The 23,388-nt window shown below is 52.4% G+C and overlaps 1 protein-coding gene across 2 annotated transcripts; it reads right to left on the bottom strand.

Annotated features, from left to right (window-relative positions):
- Positions 1-312: 312 nt before the first annotated feature.
- GOLGA7B (golgin A7 family member B) lies at positions 313-22,798 on the bottom strand. Of its 2 annotated transcripts, XM_058671675.1 has the most exons (6): positions 22,679-22,798; positions 12,122-12,375; positions 4,666-4,791; positions 2,522-2,674; positions 2,335-2,436; positions 313-558 (listed from the first exon to the last, which is right to left on the bottom strand). In XM_058671675.1, the coding sequence occupies exons 2-6, from the start codon at positions 12,131-12,133 to the stop codon at positions 448-450; spliced, it is 504 nt and encodes a 167-aa protein (XP_058527658.1). In that variant the 5' UTR covers positions 12,134-12,375; positions 22,679-22,798; the 3' UTR covers positions 313-447. The 2 variants fall into 2 exon arrangements, with proteins under 2 accessions (XP_058527658.1, XP_058527657.1); XM_058671674.1 differs by lacking the exons at positions 12,122-12,375; positions 22,679-22,798 and adding an exon at positions 5,910-6,256.
- Positions 22,799-23,388: the final 590 nt, after the last annotated feature.

Raw genomic sequence — 23,388 nt, 5'->3', positions numbered from 1 at the left:
CACCACACCACCCATCTCCCCTGGCCTTGACAGAGGCTGGGTCACCAATGGGCAGGGGCCCTGTGGTGGCATCAGAAAGAGCAGAGCAGGGAGAGAGCTGGGGGTGAGAGCAGGGCTGCGAGGGTAGGGGAGATCCAGGGGCAGTGAAGGCTTCAGGCTGGGGCATCGTGAGGAGTGGATGAACATTGCCAGGGAAACAGACCGGGCCCTCTGCAGAAGCCAGGAACTGCTGACCCTGTCCTGCCCACCCCAGCCTTCCCCCACTGGGAGAACCCTCACTCAGGAAGGGGCCCATCCTGCAGGGTCGGGGAGAGCAGGGCGTACGAGGCCACTCCCCAGCAGTGGCCCAGAAAGGACTCAGAATCGGGTGCTCTGGTAGCGTATCCGCCGCAGGTCTGCAAGGCCCTCGCCCCGGCTGTACACCTCGCTGCGGGGACTCTCGGCCAGTCACCGGGCCCCCGCCCCGCCCCCGCCGCCGCTGCTGCCACTGGCACTGCTGCTGCTGCCGCTACTTGAGCTGCCGCTGCTGCACCGGTCCTCATAGATGGAGATCTCGATCTGGGCGGCGCGTTAAGGAGAGCTGCCAGTTGTGTGGGGAGATGCGGGGCGGCTGAGAGCTGCACGCCACCCAACCCGCTTACCTGGAGACTCGTGGTACAAGCCGTGAGTGCACCAGGGCTTGTGTTCCAGAGCCTGTAAAGGCTACACCCCAGGACGTCTGGGTCCTGCATTCAAATCCTGACTCAGCTGCTCATGGGCGGGTCACTTTGTACCAGCCTGCTCAGTCCTCACGTGCCACCTCTATGAAATGGAGGTCATTCGAGTCTTGCCGTGAAGCCTTCATGAAGGACATGGTGGTCGGTGAGTGCTGAGCACCACGACTGGTCCTGGCCTGTTGAGCACGGTGATTCCTGCATTTGTTTGCCTTATTTTCCCCTCTTGGTTTTGCAGCCAAATGCACACCTGGGTCATGCCATCCTGGCGGGGAATAGTAGAACCAAACCCACCAAGGTGCTGAGCACTGCTCCCCACCATGGTTCAGCTGCTTCCCATAGACCGGGCTTTTCTCATCCAACAGGAGCTACCAGGTCAGAGTAAACAAGGAAGACAGCAGCCTGCGGACACCCACGAGCAGGGACTGACATGTTCTCCACCAGCCTGAGAGCTACACGGCTAAGGGTGTGTGGCAACCCTGGCCTGGCATCCAACAGCTGCATGACACCAAGTATTGTGCCCACACCTGCAAGGGAAGAAGAGCCACTGCCCAGCTCATGGGCTGCAAGGAGCATTGTATGAATTCACATCCACAAAACCCTTACAAGACTTCCAGCAGCCCATAGGAATGCCAGTTCGAGTCCTGGCTGCTCTACTTTCACTCTAGCTGCTTACCAGTGTGCCAAGCAGCAGAAGATGGCTCAAGGGGTGCCTAGCACAGTGGTGCAACAGGTTAATCCTCCCGCCTGTGGCACCAGCACCCCATAAGGGCACCAGTTGTCCCAGCTGCTCCACTTCTCTCTCTCTTTTTTTTAAGATTTATTTATTTTTATTGGAAAGGCAGATTTACAGAGAGAAGGAAAGACAGAGAGAGAGAGACAGATTTACAGAGAAAAAGGAGCTGGATGGGAAGTGGAGCAGTCGAGACATGAATTGGTGCGTTCATGGGATTTCAACACATGCAAGGTAAGGACTTAGCCACTGAACCATCGCACTAGACCAAGTGGCTGCTCCACTTCTGATCCAGCTCTTGCTTACGGCCTAGGAAAGCAGCAGAGGATGGCCCAAGTCCTCAGCACCTTGCACCCACATCGAAGACTTAGAAGAAGCTCCTGGCTGCCAGTGTCAGATCGGCTCAGCTCTGGCCACTGTGGCCATTTGCAGTGAACCAGCACATGGAAGGTCTTTTCTCTCTGTAAAATCTACCTTTCAAATAAAAATAAATAAGTATTTTTAAGAAATAGAAGAACTACATGGCTCAGGCGCTCAGGCCCCTGCCACCCACGTGGGAGGCACATTTGGAATTCAGATTCCTGGTTTCAGCCTTACCCAGCGCTAGTCATGAGCCTATTTAGGGAATGAGCTAGTGGATCAAACACCTCACTCCCTCTCTGTCTTTCCCCCTCTCTCTGTAACTCCTCCTTTCAAATAAATAAACCTTAAAAAAAAAATTGGCCAATATTAAGCCTCCAACGCAGTCAACACAACATGTGCAAACCTTGTCACTCACGGCCCCATCAGTGCTGGTGGAGTGGGCACACCTCTGTTTCCTGGTAGCCTCACCAAGGGGTCTATTGGTTGACAACTCTGGGCCCTGCACAGAGTAGCTCTGAAGGATACGACCCTCATGCCACGTTCCACAGGGTCAGTGAGCAGGAGGCCTCGAGGTGCAAAGATCTTCTCATTCTGCTCCTGGATGTAGCGCGAGATCTTCCTGAGAACCTGCGGCAGAAGAGGGAGCCAGTGAGGAGGGGAGTGGCAGGAGGGCCCTGTGGCAGGGGTGTAGGGAGGGGAGAAGGGTGGCCACCTTCTCGTAGTGAGTCTCCATGCAGAGGAAGATGAAGTAGGCCGTGGCACAGGCCAGGCAGCCCTCCAGGTACGAGCTGCCTCCAATCTTCTCGGCCTCTGCGTAAAAGCTGTTCAGGGTCTTGACTGTCTCCTCAAAGAGCTGCCGCTCGATCTGTGGGTGGAGAAGGACAGATCTGGCTGGGGTCAGCCACCCTCACAGGTGCACAGTGGCAGTGGCAGTGAGGCTGATGGTAGGGATGGGGCGGCATGTGGGGGAGGGGGCGGATGATGCCATGCACACAGGTGACACCACAGAGGGTGCAGATATGGGACTGGGAGCCGGGAGACCTGGCCGTCCCCTGGCTGCGTGACTCTGGACAAAGGACTTAAACATCATCTCTACAATGAGACTGCGATGGCCCCTGGGCTGCCCTCAGAAACAGGAAGCTGCCTTGATCTTCCCCACCCTTTTTGGCAGAGTCTCAAAGTGACCCCAACTGTTACCCCATTTCTGGCTGGCTGTGTAAGAGCTCAGGACCAAATTTGTAGGGACTGTCTATGTTCCAATGGGCCTCCAGCTACTGAGACTCCTGGGATGCAGTCTCAGGAGTCTCTCCCAGCAGCCAAAGGCACCGGGAAACCACTGCCCTGTGTGTTTGGACACCTCAGAGAGTCTGTCTTACCTGTACTCATTGTCATCACAGCCAGCACCCAGTGGACACCTCCTAAGGCCAGCACTGGTACACTTGACCCCCAATACTTCTATCTGAAAGGTATCACTGTCACCCCCAGCTGACAGCTGAGGGCCACTCCATGGTGCCCTACAGCCCCAGTCACCACCACCTCCAACCTCTAGCCTCTCTGCCCCAAACCTCTGCCCTAACTTCCTGTCCAAGTTGGATCGTCTCACCCCAGCCGTCAGATCCCTCTGCAAGCTGGGAGGATGGGCTGAGGCAACGCTTCCCGGCTGCCGTGCAGCCACAAAGAACATGAGGCCCTGGCTAAAGTGCAGGTACAAGGTCAGCAGAGGTAGGTACCCTCCAGGGTCCTGCTAATGAGCTCGTAGTGGTGCCTGTGTTCTCCATGCACAGACCACAGTGCCAGTAGCCAATCACCTGAGCAGGTTTACAGTGAATCTATGTCCACAACTCACCCCCAAAGTCTCAGACTCAAATAGTCTGAAATCGGGGACCAAGCAGAGCAGCAGAAAACACCACAGCATGCCCAAGCTGATGCACTGCAAGGGTCCTTTCCAAGACCAAACAGCAGCAGCTCCCCCAGTATGAGCTGTGAACCCCTTATTGCAATGCACCTGCGATTTCTCACTGGAAACCGAGGGTTAAGGGGTGGACATTTTGGCTAACAGTGGTTAAACATACCACATCTTATATCAGAGTGCTTGGGTTCAAGTCCTGGCCTTGCTCTCAATTCCAGCTTCCAGCTAATAGCACACCTGGGAGACAGCTGGTGAGGGCCAAGTACTTGAGCCCCTGCTATCCATGTGAAAGATTTGGGCTGAGATTCCGGCCCTTTTAGGGAGTAAACCAATGAATGACATTCCCCTGCTCTCTTTCTCTCTCTCTCCCCACCCCCCCAAACAAAGGATAATTACAATTTTCTTTGAAACCAAGGTTTAACTAATTATGTTTCCAATGCATTTTGGTTAATTTTAAAGTTTTGAAACTTTAAAGCCATGCAGATGTCTGAGCTTCACAGGGGGAAATTCTGGCCAACTGCCGGGAGTGCAACCTGGCTGGAGGGTTTTCTGAGCTCCCCAGGAAACCCTCCTGGGCAGCTCAGCTGGGTGATGCTGCTGGGAACTGCAGAGCCCTGAGCCTGAGTCCAGCAGTGGAGTCAGTCCCTGGGGGACATGTAACCTCATCCACCAGGACACAGGAACTCCTGTCTATTTAGCCAATACTCTGCACGACTCTCCAGCAACTGAAATCTGAGAGCTGCTGGCCTGAAAGTCTCTGAGGTTTCTGAGATGCAGCCCTAACTTTCTAATAAGAGAATGCAAGATGGCATGAGGACTTTGTTCTGTTCTCCCACTTGAAGTGGCTGAACATGCGAGGTGGCCCACAATGTCATGTGTCATCACATACCATGGGAGTCCTGAAAGACCCTCAGTTCCACCATGGTGCTGAGTTCAAGTGTCCTTACCCGGCTGTCCAGCTCCGGGGGGAACTTGGTCTGGAACTGACAGATGGTGCCGTCACTGTAGTCTCTCTGGATAAAGACTTTGGTGGCCAGCGAAGCGCTCCGCCGTAGCTCCTGCAGATTGTGCACCTATAGAGGAGGACCCAAAGCTGAGGGCTGCCCCCGGCCATGAGGCTTCCAGGGCTAACACTGGGCATGACTGGGCCACCCCATAGGCGCTCCGGGAAGGCCAAGGGAAGGCAGGACCATGGCATGTCCCAGGGAGACCGTTAACAAGTCTAACCCAGGGCCAACACTGGAGACTCTGGAGCTGCAGCAGAGCCTGAAACCAATTTAGTAAGACCTCCCAGGGCTGGCTCGGCCTGTTCCTCTTCCTCTCAATCTCGCTATTTTCATGTATTCATTCACCATATACCAAGTAATTCTAACTTGTCAGACCCTGACCTTAGGAAACCCAGTGCTGGGTAAGGCTTAATTCTCGCACCCTCAAGTGGGGTTAATAACAGGGTTGGAAAGGCGAGCATGTGAGACAGAAGAGCATCTGGTGTGCTCTTTAACTCAGGCCCAGGCCAGAAAATACCCTGGATGGGAGCAGGTCCTATAGCATAGCAGGTAGAGCCACCATGTGCAGTGCCAGCATGCCATACAGGCACTGGTTTGAGTCCTGGCTGCTTCATTTCCAATCCAGCTCCCTGCTAATGCACCTGGGAAAGCAGGAAGAAGGCTCGAGTGCTTGGGCCCTTACACCCATGCAGGAGACCAGGAAGAAGCTTCTGGCTCCTGGCTTCAGCCTGGCTCAGCCCTGGCCATTGTGACAATTCGGTGAGTGAACCAGCACATGGTAGATTCATTCTCTCTCTTTTTCTAGTTCTTCCTTTCAAACTAATTAAACAATATATAGGTTAAGAAAAAAAGGAAAAGGAAGCAAGGAAAGAGAAAGAAAAAGAAAGAAAGAAAGAGAGAGAGAGAGAGAGAAAGAGAGAAAGAAAGAAAGAAAGAAAGAAAGAAAGAAAGAAAGAAAGAAAGAAAGAAAGAAAAAAAGAAAGAAAGAAAGAAAAGGAAGGAAGAAAGAAAAAAAGAAAAAATAAGGCCAGACCACAGATGGCCTTACACCCAGCACTTCTTGTCACAGTACGAAACAGACCAGGAACAGCCCAACCTCCCCAGAGAAAACGGGGGATAAAGTGGACTTAGGAAACAGCCTTCCCTGGCAGGAACTGGCTGAGTGGTTTCTGCCCCTTTCACACCTGCAGATTTGACACTGAAGCCGACTGTAGCATGGGGTGGGGGGCTCAGTCCCTCTGGAGCACAAAGCCTCCTTCTTCCATCTCTGCAGCCTCGTCACCCACTTGGGAGACAAGCATCCCACTGAGTGAGCTACGTCCAACTCTGGAGGCACCTGAAGCCCTAGCGCCAAAGGCAGAGTGTGCAGGCAGCCAGCTCATTCCCTGTAATTAAGCTGAATTCATGCAGTCACTGGGCTCCCACTTATTGAGTCTCTACTAGTGCCAGGCTCTGGGGATGCCGAGCTCCAGGGAGGAAAGCAAGCAAATATATAATGAATTCGACTGTGATAAATGCTGCTGAGGAGCAGTGTCTCACCCGGACAAGCTCACTCAGAAAAGGCTTCCTGGAGCCTGTGTTGAGTCATAAAGGAAGCCAGGAGTCACCAGGGGAAGGGGTAGGCGGGAAGGGGAGGGAGGAGGAAAGCCAATGCAGACGGAAATGAGCTTGAGGGAGATCACCTCGGATACTAGACGCCAGCCTGGGGAGGCTGGGCTGGCTTGCAGGGTGGGGAGGGGCTACAGGGAGGTGGAAGTGCAGAGAGGGTCACGGTTGGTTCAGGAAACAGGAGAGATTTCTGCTGAGGCAGGGAGGGAGTGGCTGGGGAGATGCTCACGCTTGCCTAAAAGCTGGAAGAAAGAATGACCAGAGACAGAAGTCAGCAAGGTAGGAGGCCGAGTAAGCAGTGTATCGAGGGCCTGGAAAGGCAGGGATCCAGGCCGCTCTGCGATTTGGGGTAGGTTACATAGGTGAGCACCTCTAACCTTAGTACCCCTGACTCTTCCAATCTAAAGATTTCATTGAAGAAACCTCATTGCCATCTACTAGGTTCCTAAAATAATTCTGAAAAGTACAGAGGCTTTGACTATATCCATCAGCTCACCATCAATGGGCCTGCCCTGTCTGCCTAAAACTTCATATTGTTCTGTTTTCAAAAGGCAAGAGGAGAGGGTTGTAATCTCTTCCCACCTAGCCCCAACTTACAAGACACAATCTTTTTTTTTAAGATTTATTTATTTTCTTTTTGGAAAGGTAGATTTACAGAGAGAAGGAGAGAAACAGAAAGATCTTCCATCCACTGGTTTACTTCCCAAGTGGTTGCAACGGCTAGAACTGAGCTGACCTGAAACCAGGATCCAGGAGCCTTCTCTGGGTCCCCCACATGGATACAAGATCCCAAGGCTTTGGGTCGTCCTATACTGCTTTCCCAGGCCACAGGTAGGGAGCTGGATGGGAAGTAGAACAGCCAGGACATGAACCAGTGCCCACATGGGATCCTTAGTGCTTGCAAGTGAGGATTTAGCCACTGAGCCGTTGTGCCAGGCCCAAGCCAGTCCATCTTGACAGTGAATGCCCCTGTCCCTAAGCCATCATCCTGGCAGGTCTGGGAGGAACAGAGCAATTCTGGGGCCATAGGAAGGGCTAAGTTCTTTTTGTAGTAGTCTTAGGGAAAATTCAAGTTTGTCTGAGCCAAGGAAGATAGTGGTAAGAATGGAAAGAACAGGAAAGGGGCAGGGCTTCAGCCACACCTCTTGGTGCCTAAAGGCAGCCAACATGCACACACACACATGTGCTGCCACGTTGGGGCATGAGCTGCCTCTCCTCACCACCTCTCACATCAGGTGTGGCCATCTGAATGCCGTGGGAGTGGAAGTGATGTGAATTGAGCATCCCCTTGATTCCTAAAGATGCTCCCTGCTTCCTGGCTCTTTTCCATTCCACTAAAACCAAGACTGCTGTGTTGCAGATGGTGGAACCACTAACTGCAAAAGGCCTGGGTCCCCGACTCATTGCCTGGAAGTGATTCACCTACTGGTGAGGAACACTTGCCTGGGTAGTAAACTTCCATCAGACTAAGCCAGTAAGACATTGGATGCCACCTTATGTGGGACAGTCCACGTCCTCTTCTGGGCTTTGATCCCATGAACAAGAGAGGCCAACGTCCTGTGCACTCTGAAAGGACAGCCTGACTCTGGCTGAGGACAGTGAGGACAGCCAGTCACTCTCCCTGGAGACTGTGTGGGGGCCCTGGAGGAACTGGCTATAGGGTGGGAGCAGACACATTTCACAAGACAAAGCCTTGGTCTTCCCAAACTTCACAGAGCACGCCTGTCACAGACCCATCTGCAGCTGCAAAAAGGGCAGGAGTCAGGGCAAGCCAGGGACTCCAGCTCCCTCCACCCTCGGGGGCTCCCCTGTGAAGTACCAAGAAGCCCTGGTGGAACACTGTCCCATGGTGCCAGAACCAGAGACCTGACTTGAGCCCACTCTGGGGACGTCATCCCTTCTCTGCCTGCCTCCCTGCCCCCCACCATTTCCTTAAGTGGAAACTCCATGACCTTCCAGAGCCTCATCAGAGACTGGGACACAAGTGGTTCCAGGGGCTGTCAGTGACTAAGCAGTGAAGGCCTGGCCTGTCTCAGGAGGTGGCAGATCACTCCCCTAAGAGGTCACCCGAGATCTCAATTTTTCAAGATGTCACAAATCCAGATCTTCCTATCCATACCTGGATGCTTCAATGTTTCCAATCAATTTCATGCATTTAGAGGCACTACACTAGTCCAAGAAGGCACTGTTTGGACCACAGCTTCCAATACCCAACTCCTGTGAAAAAGGCCACAGCAAGAGCCCTTCCACAGGTGCTGCATCCAGGCTCCAGGCCACCTGCCAGCCATGCATTCATCAGGAAGTGAAGATCCATGATGTTCAAAAAATCTTACAGGAAGAGCACCAAACATGGCTGCCCTTTCCAGAGCGGTACCAACTTTCAGTCCTCCCCTGAGCACTCCAAGGGGTTTCTTCACTGACCCAAAGATTTCAGCTTCTCTCCCTCTCCTGCTTTCCTCTAACTGGCCTCTTCCTCACAACACCACTCCCAAGCCTGCTGGCAAATGAATAAGGACACAACCAAGAATCATGTCATAGGCCCCGATTTTCAAACTGCAGCGTGACGAGAGTGGGGAGACTGCTTGCAGGGCAGGCACTGCAGGCCACACACTGAGGTCTGTATGCTACCTGTCAACCGCACGGTCTGGGAAGCAAAAGCCCTAGGTGGCAAATGGGCTCCCACACCCAGTTTGCTTGAGATGAACAGGATATCCACCTGGTCCATGCCTCCCTCCTGAGTAAAGAGCATCTGATTCCATTGGCTGCAGGTGATGCTCAACTTCAGAATCAGGGATTCAGCAGATGTGCGAGGGCTGGGTTACCTTGCTGGGGTGTGGCACTAGAGTCGAGCACCATGAGACACAAGCAGCCAGGTCAGGCCTGAGGATGGAAGACCATATATAGGCCTCCCTTCTTGTCAGCCATCACTGGCACCCAAGCCAAGCCATCATCTACTGATTGCTAATTCCATGCTCCAGAGAGGAAACCTCCAAATGCTCTGCTTGGAAGCATTTAAAAAGCTCTGAGGGGCCAAGGCCAGCACTGTGGTATAGCAGGATAAGTTGCAGCCTATAGCACAGGCATCCCAATTGGATGCTGGCTCATGTCCCGGCTGTTCCACTTTCAACCCACCACTCTACTAATGCACCTGGAAGAGCAGTGGAGGATGGCCCAAGTATTTGGGTCCCCATATCCATGTGTGAAACCTTGAAGAAATTCCTGAATCCTGTCTCCTGGCTTTTGGCCTGGCCCAGTCCCAGCCACTGAAGTCATTTGGAGAGTGAATCAGTGTGTGGAAAACCTCTCTCTCTCTCCTCTTTAATTCTGCCTTTCAAATAAATAAAACCTTAATTTTTTTTTTTTCTTAAAAATCTCTGAGGAGCTGAAGTCCACCACTCAGAGATGCCCTGTCCAGCCAGGCACCTGCCAGCGTCCCTGCCTGAGGCAGACCCTGCTCCCCATGATACACATTCACAGAACTGCGCTGCTCAGAAACAGGCTCCTCACAGCCTTCCAAATGAGGTCAGTGTACCACTCAGGAGGCTCCACCCTCCTGTGAGGGCCTGGCCCACACACCTCCGCCCTGGGCTGACTCCTCAACAGAACTCGGGAAGAACGACCCTAGCTGCACCCACAGCCATCCTCTCTCTTCCCTCTCGCCCCCTCAGTTCTCTTTTCTCCTGCCTTCGGCTGGAGCTGAGAACTTCCGATTCAGAATCCTAAGGTGACAGTCATGGAAACTGGGCGTGAGGTTTTCCTGCTCCCAACAGCTGCTTCCTGGTAATCTCACCCTAGTTCTAATAGCGAAGGAGCCTGGGGCGAATGACTCATCGCTGAGCACAGATCGCGCACATGTCCGGTGCCATGGCACCTTGGGGAGCTAAGCTTCCTGCTTCTGGGTCCCCCATAGCCAAACTGTGAAGGGACCGTGCTTGCCCTCTGCTCCGTCCTCTGTCCCTCAGCCTTCACGCTAGCCCCGCCAGGCCAGTTGGGAGCCCAGGTCTTCACACTCCAGTCCTTCCTGACTCCTTCCTGCTTCTCCCAATCCCCATCAAAGTCTCCTGTCAGGACTCTTAGCAACATAATTGGCTAATTGGATAATTATGGATGCTGCCAAAACAAAACACAACAAAAATGCCAGCAGTGAAGACAGAGGCGTGGGACTCAACTTTCTATCCTGGCTCTGCTATCTCATAGATGTGTTTTCTGGAGGAATGCTGTTGCATCACCTGCAAAAGGGGGTAATGACGCCTCCCTGGGCCCTTCACAGGGATCGAGCAAGCTTCCCAGCCTTAGTCGTCGCCTCTGCTAATCGCAGCTAATGACCCCATCCTTGCCCACTTCACAGGGCTGGGCTAAGCCTCAAAGGAAATCACCAATGCCATGGTGCTTAGCACATGGGCCAGTGCTAGACTTGCCAAGGCGTGATAAGCCAGAGCTGCTCCCGGGAGAGGCATGCAGGCCTGACCACAGCCTCCTGGAACGCCGCCTTGCCCTAAGGACATGAGCCTGGAGATCCTGGTGGACCCAAGAAGGACACACACAGGGAGAGAGTGGTCTTTTAGGATCCATAGGATCCGACCATGGAGGCAGCCGCCTGAGCATCCCACACGGCCCGGCTCCAGCCGTATCTGCCACAGTCTGGAAGATGACCAGCTCCCTGGCCTTCTGAACATTCTGCATTCCTCCACTCGACAAGCTCTGAGAGTCTGCCTGCAGCTCGGCCCCTCACCGGGTCCTGGGAGTGTACATCTTCCTCCTAGCCAATGCTGTGCTTTGTGTGAAAGCACCACAATGCCAGGCAAGCGCTCCCTGGTGTGGCGGGGACTTCAATGGAATCACAACAATGACATCAGTATTACGGTCACGCTGCTCCCCGGACGCCCGGAGGCACTCGTGCGGAGGCCTCTGCTCTCCTCCTGGCACTGTCCCCAGTGGTGCCGGAAGTGTGGAGATACCACAAAGGCAGTTAACATCAGACGGGGGGAGACTGTGCTGTCCTGGATCCCACTCCAGAAATTCAAAGAATGAAACTTCGAGCCCTGTGACTGGCATGCTGTGTGAGTACCAAGCCAGTCCCTGCCTTCTGCTTCCTCACATAAGGAGCAGGGATGTAGTGCTCTCTCTCTAAAGAATCAGAAGACAGGAGGAGTCCCTGGGGCTGGAAGACGAAATGTCGCAAGCTCTTCATGCACCAAGATTCTGCCCCTAGCCCACAAGTCCGTTGAAGATGACACCCTGAAGTAGGCAGCACCTCCCAACAGACTCAGGGTAGGGGGTATTGTGCATACCTGAGTCAGGAATGTCAGATGTGGTGAAACAGCAAGCAAAGGTACTATGCACAATGCTAGGGGTGGGAGAGGCAGCTCATCAAAACCAACCATTGGGGTTCTCTTTGTCCCCTCCCTCTTCCAAAGGAAATGCGGATGTGTAGGCAGGTCTGTTGTCGGCCAGCCAAGCTTCAGGTTCAGAAGCTGGGCGATGCACCGCCTAGCAACCACAGCTGCCTTCCCTCATCTGCCTGCTCCAATCCTCTGGGGAAGAGGTATCAGGACTTGTCTTCCGGGGCAGAGGGCCCTACAGCAACCCTGGTGCCAGTGCCAACAAGTGGTGCAGGCAGCCGGGGGATCCAGGGGACAAGGGGCTCCTCTCTTCCACCCTCCCCCACCTCCTCCTCCTGGGCTCGCCCCCTCCCACCCCCACCCAGTTCGCCCTCGCCGTGCACTTGCTCCCGCGGGACAGTCGGGCACGCACGGGTTGCGGTCCGGCCTGGGGGCTCGACCCCTACCTCGGTGGCCATGTTCCGGGGGGGCGGGTGGCACTGACCGCTCCGGGGCCAGGTGAGGGGGCTGTCCGCGGTGCTGACCCGGGCCCCGGGTGGGCTGGTGGCGGCGAGTCGGGGCACTGTCCACGGTGCTGATACGGGGGGCCGGGGGGGGGCGCTGCGCTGTCCGCGGTGCTGATGCGGTCGCCGGGCCCGGGAGGCGAGGCCGCGCCCGAGGCTCTCCCGGCCGCAATCGCCTGCTGCTGCTGCTGCCGCCGCTCCTGCAGGCAAGCAGCCGGCTTACCTCCCGAAGCGGCGGGGGCGAGGGGCGGCCGAGGGAGGAGCGGCGAGGCGCCTGGGCGGGCGGGGAGGGGTCACCGTGTCCCCCCCCCCCGACTCCGGCGCCCTCCCGAGGAGCCCCGCCCGCGGCCGCAGACTCGGGGCCCGGCCTGCCCAGGCCCCGCCTCCCTGGCCCCCTCCCCCTCGGCCACGCAAGGGCGCCGGGAGCTAGGTGCTGGCCGGTACCGCCTGGGGGGACCCGCAGGCCAGAGGGGCCGGAGTGGCCGGGGAGGGACTGCTAGCTTCAGGAGCTGACCATCTCCGAGCGCGGCGTCTATCTTCCCAGCACCCCGACTCTGGCCCCTCCCCCCGCCCTCCTGCAGGCTTCCTCGGGTGAATTATTTTCTCTCCGTTCGCTCCCGTTTCCTATTTTGCAGTCCAGGCATGCCTGGCCTCCTCTCCACCCTCTTTCCCACTGCCACGAGGAGTCCCATTCGCTCTCAGAAGCCGCTGCAGTCCACAGGAGAGTTTTGCCCCAGCCCATAGGCGGAGTCCCTTCTCACAGCAAACTCAGAAGGGAATCCAGTCTCTCCTCGATGCTCCTTCTGGCCCTGGTCCTACCCCTATGCTTCCCTCTCTCTTCTGTGCCCCAGACTGTACACACACCCCTACCTGCTGCCACCACTCAAACAGTAGGCACAGATGGTTCCAGGCCCATGTGCTGGCTCTCACGGAGGGCAGGTGTGGCCCTGCACGGCATTCACATCTTGAGCATCACCCTTCCATCCCTCCAGGTGGCCCATCCGTGTGTTTGCTTAATAAGCAGAAAGGAAACACCAACATGTCTGGCTTCTTACTCATCCAGGACCCGCCCCTGGGTCTAATCTCCCGTGCCTCAGAGGCCTCAGGGCAGCCCTCACAAAGAGAGGCCAACAGGCAGCCGGGCTGCTGAGACCCCTGTGTCCTTTGGAGGGCCGGGCTCCAGTCAGCTCTGCCCCCACTTTGAGCTTCCTGCTTCTGCGCACCGCACCGGGGGAGCAGGTGATGGCTCCTGTGCTTGGGTACACTTCCCTGGGAGACCTGGGCTGAGTTCCTGTTTCTGGCTTCCGGCTGCCCAGGTCACGGCTGTTGAGAGGGAGTGAACCAGCAGATGGGGACTAACTGTATTTCTCTCTCTCTCTCTCTCTCTCTCTCTCTCTCTCTCTCTTTATGGCTCTCAAATATTTTTTTAATGAAGTTGGACTTAACTGTGTTTAGAACCCTTCAAATTTTTACTTTGAAATTTTCAAACACACAGAAAAGTTGGGGGAAAAAAACAGTACCATGAATTCTCCTATCTGGCTGCTTCAACAATGAACAGTTCACTGCATTTACTTTCTTGGTAGCTAGAGAAACGGAGACAGATGTGACTTGATAATTAACAACGGAAGGACGCTGTGAGGCTTTAATCCTAAGCATTTCGCCACACAGCTCCTACAACTCAGAGCATTCTCCTACCTAACCACAGTCCCTCTCACAGCCTTAAAAATTCCTTATCATCTAATATTCTTGGGTAGTTTATTCCCTGACAAACACGTGAACAGCAACAGCCTCTTCCAAACTCCAAACTTTTCTGTTTCTAGTAGCTGATATATATATTAAATTTTTTTAAATAAACTTTTTAAATTATTTTTATTTTTGATGATTTTTTACATAGTTGATTAGGGTGATTAGGGTCAAGGGCTACAGGAAGGTGGGTGAGATCACCATTTCCACATTTTCTTTTTTTTCTTCCTGTACCTGGGGGAAGGGGAGAGAAGCCACACCTGGCCTCCCAAACGCCTCTGCACCCTGGGATGGAGGGCAGCCACCCGATACCACCCCAGGGTCCCCACTGTGGGGCATGCTCCGAGGGTCCTGCTTATGAGGTTTCTATAGTTCAACAGCTCTGAGTAACTGCCGATCTCACCACTCCAAGCATGATGAAATCTCTCCAGAATCCACTGGTTGACACAGTCCACCTTAGAGTCTCCATTTAATAGCTGATATTTACTTAGAAATATCATTCTGCATGGATGGTCTTCAGCATCCTGCATGATTACTCTTTCGGTTATATGCTCTTACTATTCGTTTTATTGTTATTATTCCCAGTTTACAAATGAGGAAAGAGTAAGTTGCCCAAGGTCGCGTGGCTGCCGAGGCAGACACAAGCAGTCATGCCTCCGTACCTCCAGCGTGGCTGATCTTCCTAACTGGACTGCTCCCTTGGGCTTCCTGGACAGCATCCACTGGCAGAGCCGCACCCACAGCACCAACTGCCGATTTCACAGATGAGCACACCGAGTCCCAGAGGACAGTGACATGGCAAACAGTCAAAGGCGGGCGTTTTGTTCTACCTCACAGTTCAGCAAATTATTTGGCATCAGGAAGCAAGCTGTGAATCCCATGGAGGTCAGTGGTAATACCTGACCACATATCTAACGATCTCTGTGTGCTCCTCACATGGAATTGATTCTGATGGTATTTACTCTCACACAATGACAAGAAGCCTGCTTGGGGCTGTTTGACAAAGTCATTCATTCATTGTATATGAAGGGTCTTCAAAAAGTTCATGAAAAAAAATCCATGCAAAAGATTTTTTAAATGATTTATACCAAAATAAAGCATCTTTTAGTTCCATTTCTCATATACTTTTTGAAGTCCGCTTGTATTTGGTGAGCACCTATTGTGTACCAAGCACTGTTCTAAAGACCTGAGTTGTCTACACTTAAAAGACTCTGTTTGTTTGTTCTTAAGATTTTTTTTTTAATTAGAAAGGCAGGTTTACAGAGAGGTGAGACAGAGAGAAAGCCCTTCCATCCAACTGTGAGGTGGAACAAACCATTTGATTCATTCCTCAAATGGCTGCAATGGCCAGAAGCTGAGCCAATCCAAAGCCAAAGCCAGAAGTCTCCTCTAGTTCTCCCCACATGGATGCAGCCCTGGACGGTCTCGACTGCTTTTCCCAGGCCACAAGCAGGGAGCTAGATGGGAAGTGGAGCAGCCAAGACATGAACTGGTGCACATATGGGACCTTGGCACATGCAGTGCAAGGATTTAGCCACTAAGCCATTGTACCAGGCCCGACTCTGTTCTTACTAAACTTACAGATTGATACGGGGATAACAGCATACAATACGTGAGTAAAAGAGTATTTACCTGTTGAGTTGTGATCATTACCAGAAGCAAATGAGGCCTGGGCAGAGCACAGGGTAATAGATTGTTTTACAAGGAATAGTCGGGGGAAAAATTTGTCCAAGGTAAATTTGGGCAAAGCCGTAAAGGAAAAGACATACACACCCCAAGGGAAGAGGACAATGCAGAGAGCATGGAGTGCAGGGCAGGAGTGGACTTAGCATGTCTGAAGAACAGCCAGGACACCAAGGTAGCTAGGTTACTGTGCATATGGGGAAGGGGGACAGGAGCTGACGTCACAGCTAGCAGGAGCCAGGTTAGAAGGCCTGTAGACCACGATGTGCAGAAAGTGAGATGGCAAGTTTTACAAAATTTAGAATACAGGCATGATGGTATCTAATTGCAGGATTTATTTTATTTATTTGAAAGGCAGAATGACACTGAAAGGTAGAGGCAGAGAGAAAGTGGTAGTGGGGAAGAGGTAGTCCATTCCACCTGCTGGTTCATTCTTCAAATGACCACAACAGCCAGTGCTGGACCAGGCCAAAGCCAGAAGCCTGAAACTCCATCCAGGTCCCACATGGGTGACAAAGACCCAAGTACTTGGGCCATTTTCTGTTGCCTTCCAGGTGCATAAGCAGGAAGCTGAATTGAAAGTTGAGCACTCAGGGCTGGAACCAGCACTCTGATATGGGACACTAGCATTGCAGGCGGCAACTTACTTTGCTACAGTGCGAGCCCATAATTGAAAGGATTTTTAAATAATTATTTAATTTTTTTATTGGGAAAGCATATTTACAGAGGGAAGGAGAAACAGAGAAAGATCCTCCATCTGCTGGTTAACTCTCTAAATGGCCACAACAGCCGCAGCTGAGCCAATCCGAAGCCAGGATCCTGGAGCCTCTTTCAGGTCTCCCACATGGGTGCAGGGTCCCAAGGCTTTGGACCATCTTCCTCTGCATTCCCAGGCCACAAGCAGGGAGCTGGATTGGGAAGTGGGGCTGCCGGGATTAGAACCGGCGCCCATATGAGATCCTGGTGCGGGCAAGGCGAGAACCTCAGCTGCTAGGCTACTGCACCAGGGTCATAGTTAAACGTTTTTATGATTTATTTTTTTTTATTCAAAATAAAAGCTTTACAGAGAAAGAGGGACGCTAGAGAGAATAATTTCCATCCACAATGGCCTTTCAAATAAAAATTAAATATTAAATAAGGTAGTAGCAACAGGCATGGTGAGAAGTGACCACATTCTGGATCCAAGCTGAAGGTAATCTGAGGGTCTTCAGATGGATTGGATGTGACTCTAGGTCTTGAGGTCTGATCCATTTATTGAGACGGGGTTGGGGAGGAAAGGGCTGAGTAGCTTGACAGGGTAGGGACCGTGGTGTGTTGCTGGTGTCTACTGGTCTAAGCTTGAAGTTTGAGGGGCAGCTTGTAAATGCAATAGGCACCAGGGTCTGGTGGAGCAGGGTGGAGTTGGAGCTTTGCCTTCCAGAGTCATCTGCATGAGATGGTATTTAAAACCATGACTGTAGTTGAGATTATCAAGGGAGTGGAAAAGCTGGAAACACTGTTCAAGTGATCCTGGACACATCATGACTTATGGGATAGGAGACAAAAGGTGGCGGTGAAGGAGGTGACCAGAGAGCAAAAGAAAGAGAGAGGCATCCTGGTGACAAGCCAAGAAGACTGGGGTGAAAGCCTTGCCCACTGTATCGATGGCGCTCAAATGTGGAATATGATGAGGACCAGAGCCGATCATTGGGCTTGGCAGCAAGAAGGTCACCAGGGACATTGATAAGAGTTTTTCCAGTTGTGTGGGGAAGGAATGCTGATATAAGTGGGTTGAGAGTCAGGTTGGAAGAGAGGAAGTTGATCTATGGAGAGCAGACAACTCGGCAGAGGCACTTGGCAGGGAAGGAAGGGAGGAAAGACAAGTGTGTGGTCTGAAGAAGCGGGAGCAGAGCAGGTTCCTTAAAGAAGGGAGGCATTGGAGCCTCCTTGAAAGCTGATGAAAGGAGCCTAGTAGAGGGAAAAACATTGCTAACCCAGGAGACGGTTGGGGCAGGCATTGTGGCACGGTGGGATACGCGTGCTACTTAAACACATGCAATATCTGAGTGCTGATTGGAGTCCCAGCTACTCTGCTCCCAATAGCTCCAAGTCCTTAGGTCCCTGTCACCCAGGTGGAATTTCTGGCTTCAACCTGGCCCAGTCCTGGCTACTGCAGGCACTAAGGGAATGAGCTAGCAAATGGAACATCTCTCAATGTGTTGGGGGGGTGGGGTTTTCAAGTCAATCATTGTTTAATGCATTCATTGCCGAGCAATTGACCCTCAGGGCAAGCTGAGGGAATGACTTTGGACAGGTGCACAGTTACCCTCCCCACGTGGATAATGAAAGAAGCAGGATCAACAATCACTGGTGTGAGCTGGCTGGGAGACAGAAACAGCCAGAAACTAACATGTGCTTCCTTGACGAGTGTGTACAGAAAGTTCTCTGAGTGCCAATCACGGTGCAGTTGTCCTCTTGGGTAGCCCAGAGCTCTTGCCCTTGACATTGGAGGACTCTAGGGAGGGCCTTGCGCTCATCCATAATCCTTGGTAGCATCCAGCTGCTCTAACCTGAAACAGCCAGGAACAGTCTGCTTTTTTTCACCACATTGCCTGAGGGTCATTAGAACAATCTTGACAGATCTCAAGGCTTAGGGCATGAACATGGAAGCCATGAATAGAGATCCATATTGGAAGTGGGGAGAGGGGAGAGTCCACTTGTGCTGATTCAAGGCTGGGGTGGGACGCTGCAAGATGGATAGTCCCACATTCCAGGCACATGGAGTCCAACTCCTGGGGCCTTTGAGATTTAATCTGAATAATCACTATTATTCACAAGCCCTGGGACAGCCCAGTCCTGTGCAAGAGCCCAGCTCTTTGATGTGTTTGTCATAAATTAATGAGTTTGCCCACAAAATAACATCAAAGAAGAGCCACGAACTAATTCGCTGTTATCATCCTCCAATCTGCGGCTGCACTGGAAAGTCTCCAACAGAAAAAGGACCAGAGCCAGGAAAAGAAACCAACTGAAAGATTTGGAAATTGTGAGATCTGGAAAGAGATGAGAGAAAAATGAACGGCTGCAGACTGCAGAGGAGCCGGGGAAGAGCTGACAGACCTCAGGGACACACAGGAAGCGCAGGGCAGGCTGGGGGATGCTCCATGCTTGAAAAGGCGAAGACCATGGGAAGTGCGTGGTAGGGCATTGTGTCCCTGCAGCCACAGCATGGCATCACCACCTCTGGCTCTGCTGTTTACCATGTGATCACAGACTAACCTCAGAAGCCTCAGTTCTCCAACCTGTAAAATGGGGCAACTACAGTTCTCTCTCCCCAGACAGGATCCATATGACACAGGCAGCTTTCTCCACATTACCTGACTCTTCTGATTTGGGTCTTTCGAGAGGAAAACAGGTCGAGGTTTATGGAACTTCCTCACTGGAAATGCTCCCACAGGGACATCTCATGGGGCTAGCAGGATTTCCTATAGCACAGAACAGGTACCAGGAGGCCTGCTTCATTGCACTCATGAGCCATCTTTGAACATGTACCATGTGCTAGAGGGAGAAAGGTGACCACAAGCTGTTCCCAACCCCGGGCACACCAGTAATGGTGAGCACTACGGTCTGTGCCCTCAGAAACTCATGTTGAGGGGTAACCCCCATTAAGAGAGGGGACCAGGTGGGATCTCTCAGAGGCGATAAGGGCCCAGCCCTCATTAATGGATTCATCCATCATACAATTAATAGGCTGATAGGTTATCCAAGGGTGGGTCTCTGCCGTTCTCCCTATTTCTCTCCAGGCAATGCTCTGCACTGTCTCAGGTGTCAGCAAGAGGCAGTCACCAGGGGTGGATCCCTGACCTTGGCCTTGGACCCTAGCCAAAATAAACCTCCCTTTGCAATGCTGCTTGTCTGTGGCATCATGTTATTAGCAACAGCAAACGAACTGAGACAATAGGGTCTGTAACAAGGGCTAACAAGAAGACAGATTCCTCAGAGTTGGGATCCAGACAAGATTTTACAAACTGCTTGCCATTTGAACTTGGCCTTCAAGGATTAGTGTAACATCTTTCCCAGAACACCCCTGCCACGCCCCCCACACCCCCAGCCAAGGGTAGATCAAAGTGCTCAGGAACAACGAAGCTCTGGAACCCCTAATTCAAGAAAGCAGCTGTGGCAGAAGACATGTGAATGGAAGAGACCGTCCTAAAAAGTGTCAGAGCAGGCAGACCATGGCACTTCTGCAAGGGGAGTCACTAGCATGTGACTAAGCCATAGGGGCTGTCTCCTTTCTTAGCTTCATTCACAGCCACAGCTCTCGCTTGCTCTCCTCAGAGGAAGTGGAGTGGGAGGCAAGGTTCTGTAAATGCAATTCCCAGCTAGCCCCAGAGACTGCAAGTACTAGAGGCACATCAGGGGACCTTCATCACAACGGTCACCTGTCATTTCAGCAGCCCCCATGCTGGAGGCCAGACAGGGGTGACTGACGGGCTGCTGTCTTCCTTCCACCCCAAGCAGGCTGAGAGCTGACTCACCATCGCTCAAACCACAATCATGCAGGGGAAGACTGGAAGCCTCTGACTACATGACGGAAATCATTGCAGGGAGTTAATAGGCATGGGCATAAAGGGTACCAGGTGCCTATAAAGCAGTATTAATTATGAGAACCAAGAGGGATCATGGAGTGCAAACCAATTTTAGCTGCAGAACCCTTTGTTCAAACATAGCCTCACATGACGTCAGATCTCAGAACCAAATGAAAGAAGGTTGGTCTAGAGGAAGGAATGTGCTGGCTCTACCACCTCCTCACTCTCAGCAGAAGTCCCCCTGTCCCCTGCCCAGGCCTCTCTCCCCACTGAACACTCCCCCACTCCCACCCCTTGGCTCTGCAAATGATTTCTGAAACCATCCAAGTAACTCCAGGCTATGCTTCTAAAAATCCAAACGAGAAAGCCATGGGTCCCCCACCTGCCCCATGCTGTGCTTTCCCCATCCTGTCCCTGCCAAAAACGATCTTGCAGTTTCTCCATGTCGCCTGCTTTCAATTCTCAGTTACCTTTACGTTGCTAGACCACCCGGCTATACCTCCATGGTTCGAGCTATCAACTTTAGAAACCTTGCCCTGTTTCCAAGATGACAGAAGAAGATAACTTGGCTCAAAGTGCTACCCTCACCTCCCAATACAGTTACATCACCATTTGGGCTTAATTTGTATTTTAACCAAAATGAACATGCAACGAGCTTAAGGTTTCAGCCTGGGACAAGAGACGCACAATAACCAGAGGCTGTGTCCTGGCTCTCCCTGCACAACCCCACCACACCTGGCTTTTCACCCTCCTTCCCACACTGTGGGTTGACTGACTGGTGGATAAGAGAACAGATTTAGCTCCCTTTCATGCTTTCTCTACAGCATTCACCACCTTTCCTAGAAAACTGTGATTCACCCCTTGTGTCTTCTGTTTTTTGCCTGTTGGGTTGTCTGCCTGGGCAGGGGTCTTTGCTGCCTGCCCTTGATGGATCCCAAATGTCTAGGAAAATGTCTGGCTCAACAGACACTTGTTGAATTAGTAAAGGTAAAATTCTCTGGAGAGGGGAGAGACAGCAGTTGCTTTGAGATTCTACTAGCATCAGCTTGCATCTGGTTTCTTCTAGAAGGAGTAGAAGCAAGAATTTTATATGTCGATGATACAGAATTTTTCAGAGCAGGGGTAGAGGGGAACAATGCCATCACAGAGCGTGAATTCAGCCCAGGCCCCCTTGTAGGCTTCACAAGTTGGGACAAGTCGGTTCAGTTGCCTTGGGAAGGATGCAACTACTTAAGCCAGCAGAGGCTGGGGAGGAATGCCTTCTCCCAAGGATGGACCCTGCTGTGGCAAGCAGATACAGAGGTGCTTTAAGGTACTTTAAACAGGGACGGTGGAGCCCAGACATGCCCAGAGCCAGTAGCCCTCGGCCCTGGGACATGCTTGAACATTCATGGTGTTCCAGCACCACTCTGGGCAGGTAGGAAGGACAAAATGCTGACCCAGCCCCTCCTCTCCAACACCAGGAACCCCGTCTTGCTAAAAGCACCTCAAAATCCCATCAATCCCAGGAAGTTTTCCTCTGACCATCCCAAAGCCACGGCCTCCCAGATGCTGCTGCTCTGTGGCTTGTAGCTCCCTGTGCTCCCCAGAGTTCTTGGGGTTCCTGAGCAGTGGGCGGGACACAGGGCCTATCCCAAAAAAATTTCCAGTTCTGCAGGTGTCTCACATTCCCTGCCTCCAGCTCAGCCATCCTTGCTTTTGACCTGGGCCATTGGCCTGTACCTGTTGCACTCTTGCCTAAAAATTGTCACCCCCTTAAGACAGTGCACCTGTGACTTATCGGGTAACCCGCAGAGCTGGTATTCTATATGGGTGCTTGTTTGAGTCCCAGCTGCTCCACTTCTGATTCAGCTCCCTGCTGATGGCCTAGAAAAGTAGCAGAGGATGGTCCAAGTGCTTGGACCCTGCACCCACATGGGAAACCCAGATGAAGCCCCTGGACCCTGGCTTCAATATCTCTGTGTCTCTCCCTGTCTCTCTGTAACTCTACCTTTAAACTAAATAAATAAATAAGCCTTTTTAAATTAAAAAAAAAATGGTCACTCTGTCCTCACTAACGCCACATGCCTCAGCATCCTGGCTCTGCCTCCCAGTCCTCCTCCTCAGTCAGCCCCTCATATTCTGCAGGGCAACCACAGCCAGAGCTGGCTATTTGTCAGTGCCTCAAAAGCAACTCCTTATTCCCATCTAAACCTTCCCATTCACATTCCCTCCTCTTTAACTGCTTCTCTACTTGACAGCTCTTCAGGTGGGGGCTCACACTGTGGCATAGCAGGTAAAGCTGCAGCCTGGCATCACATGTGGGCATGGGTTCAGGCCCCAGCTGTTCCATTTCCAATCCAGCTCCCTGCTAATGTCCTTGGAAAAGCAGCAGTGCTCCAAGTGCTCAGGCCGCTGCCACCTCTATGGGACCTGGATGAAACTCCTGGCTGCTAGCTTCAGCCTGGCTCAGCCCCAACCATATGTCTATTTAAAATATGAACCAGCAGATGTCAGATCTCTGTCTTACCTTCTCTTTGCAACTCTGCCTCTCAAATAAATGAACATAAGCTTCTAAATGGAACCAATAAGGACAGGCTGTGAAGAACCGCGGGAGCCAGAACTTGGTCTCACACTGCCTTGAGGACCTGTAGGTGAGAAGAAAGCACTGCGTTGGAAGCGTTTGTGTGAGAGCAGCACTGGAGGTGGATTAGCAGGGGAACGGTGGGAGCAGGGAGGGCAGTGAGGGTGCCAGCATGCTAGCCCGGGTGCTGGGCACAGAGCACTGCCTAGAAATGGTAACAGAGGGACAGGTGATAGGAATAGCTCCAATACAGTCACCCAACGGGCTGCTGCCTCTAAGAATGCAAGGTGTAAGGAGAAAAACAGAAATAATACAGGGCCTTACATCCTTCTCTGGGCCAGGAGGAGCCATGATATAAAGTCAAGGGCAGATTAAGTCAAGTCCATACCAAGTGCGTGGAGAGCAGAGCAGCCCCAGGGACTGTTCAGCACCACAATGAGGGTACACGCAGGTGAAAGCTGGAGCAGACTCTCCATAAAACCCCTAATTGGTACCATAAGCATGAGTCATTTAGGAGAGGATTACAGGAGCTCTGAGAAGGGCATTGACTGTCTAACTTTGGGCAAGATGGTGTAGTCTAATTTAAAGACCTCTCAATTCCAAGCCCAGCTGTGTTGTCTCTAACCGGATAGCCTTGGACAAGTTCATCAGCTTCT

This window comes from Ochotona princeps, chromosome 13 (assembly GCF_030435755.1).
Source record: "Ochotona princeps isolate mOchPri1 chromosome 13, mOchPri1.hap1, whole genome shotgun sequence".
Lineage (NCBI taxonomy): Eukaryota > Metazoa > Chordata > Mammalia > Lagomorpha > Ochotonidae > Ochotona > Ochotona princeps.
Note: the sequence above shows the minus strand (reverse complement) of the source record. Positions and strands in the feature narration are given on the sequence as shown.

Bases quoted from the DNA above. Each gene is read 5' to 3' on its own strand.
- GOLGA7B (XM_058671674.1), bottom strand. From the start codon at position 5,942: ATGCTACAGTCGGCTTCAGTGTCAAATCTGCAG. The intron at 4,792-5,909 runs GTGTGAAAGGGG...CCTCCTCTATAG, and splicing joins CTTCAGTGTCAAATCTGCAG to GTGCACAATCTGCAGGAGCT. The intron at 2,675-4,665 runs GTAAGGACACTT...CTCCACCCACAG, and splicing joins CCCCGGAGCTGGACAGCCGG to ATCGAGCGGCAGCTCTTTGA.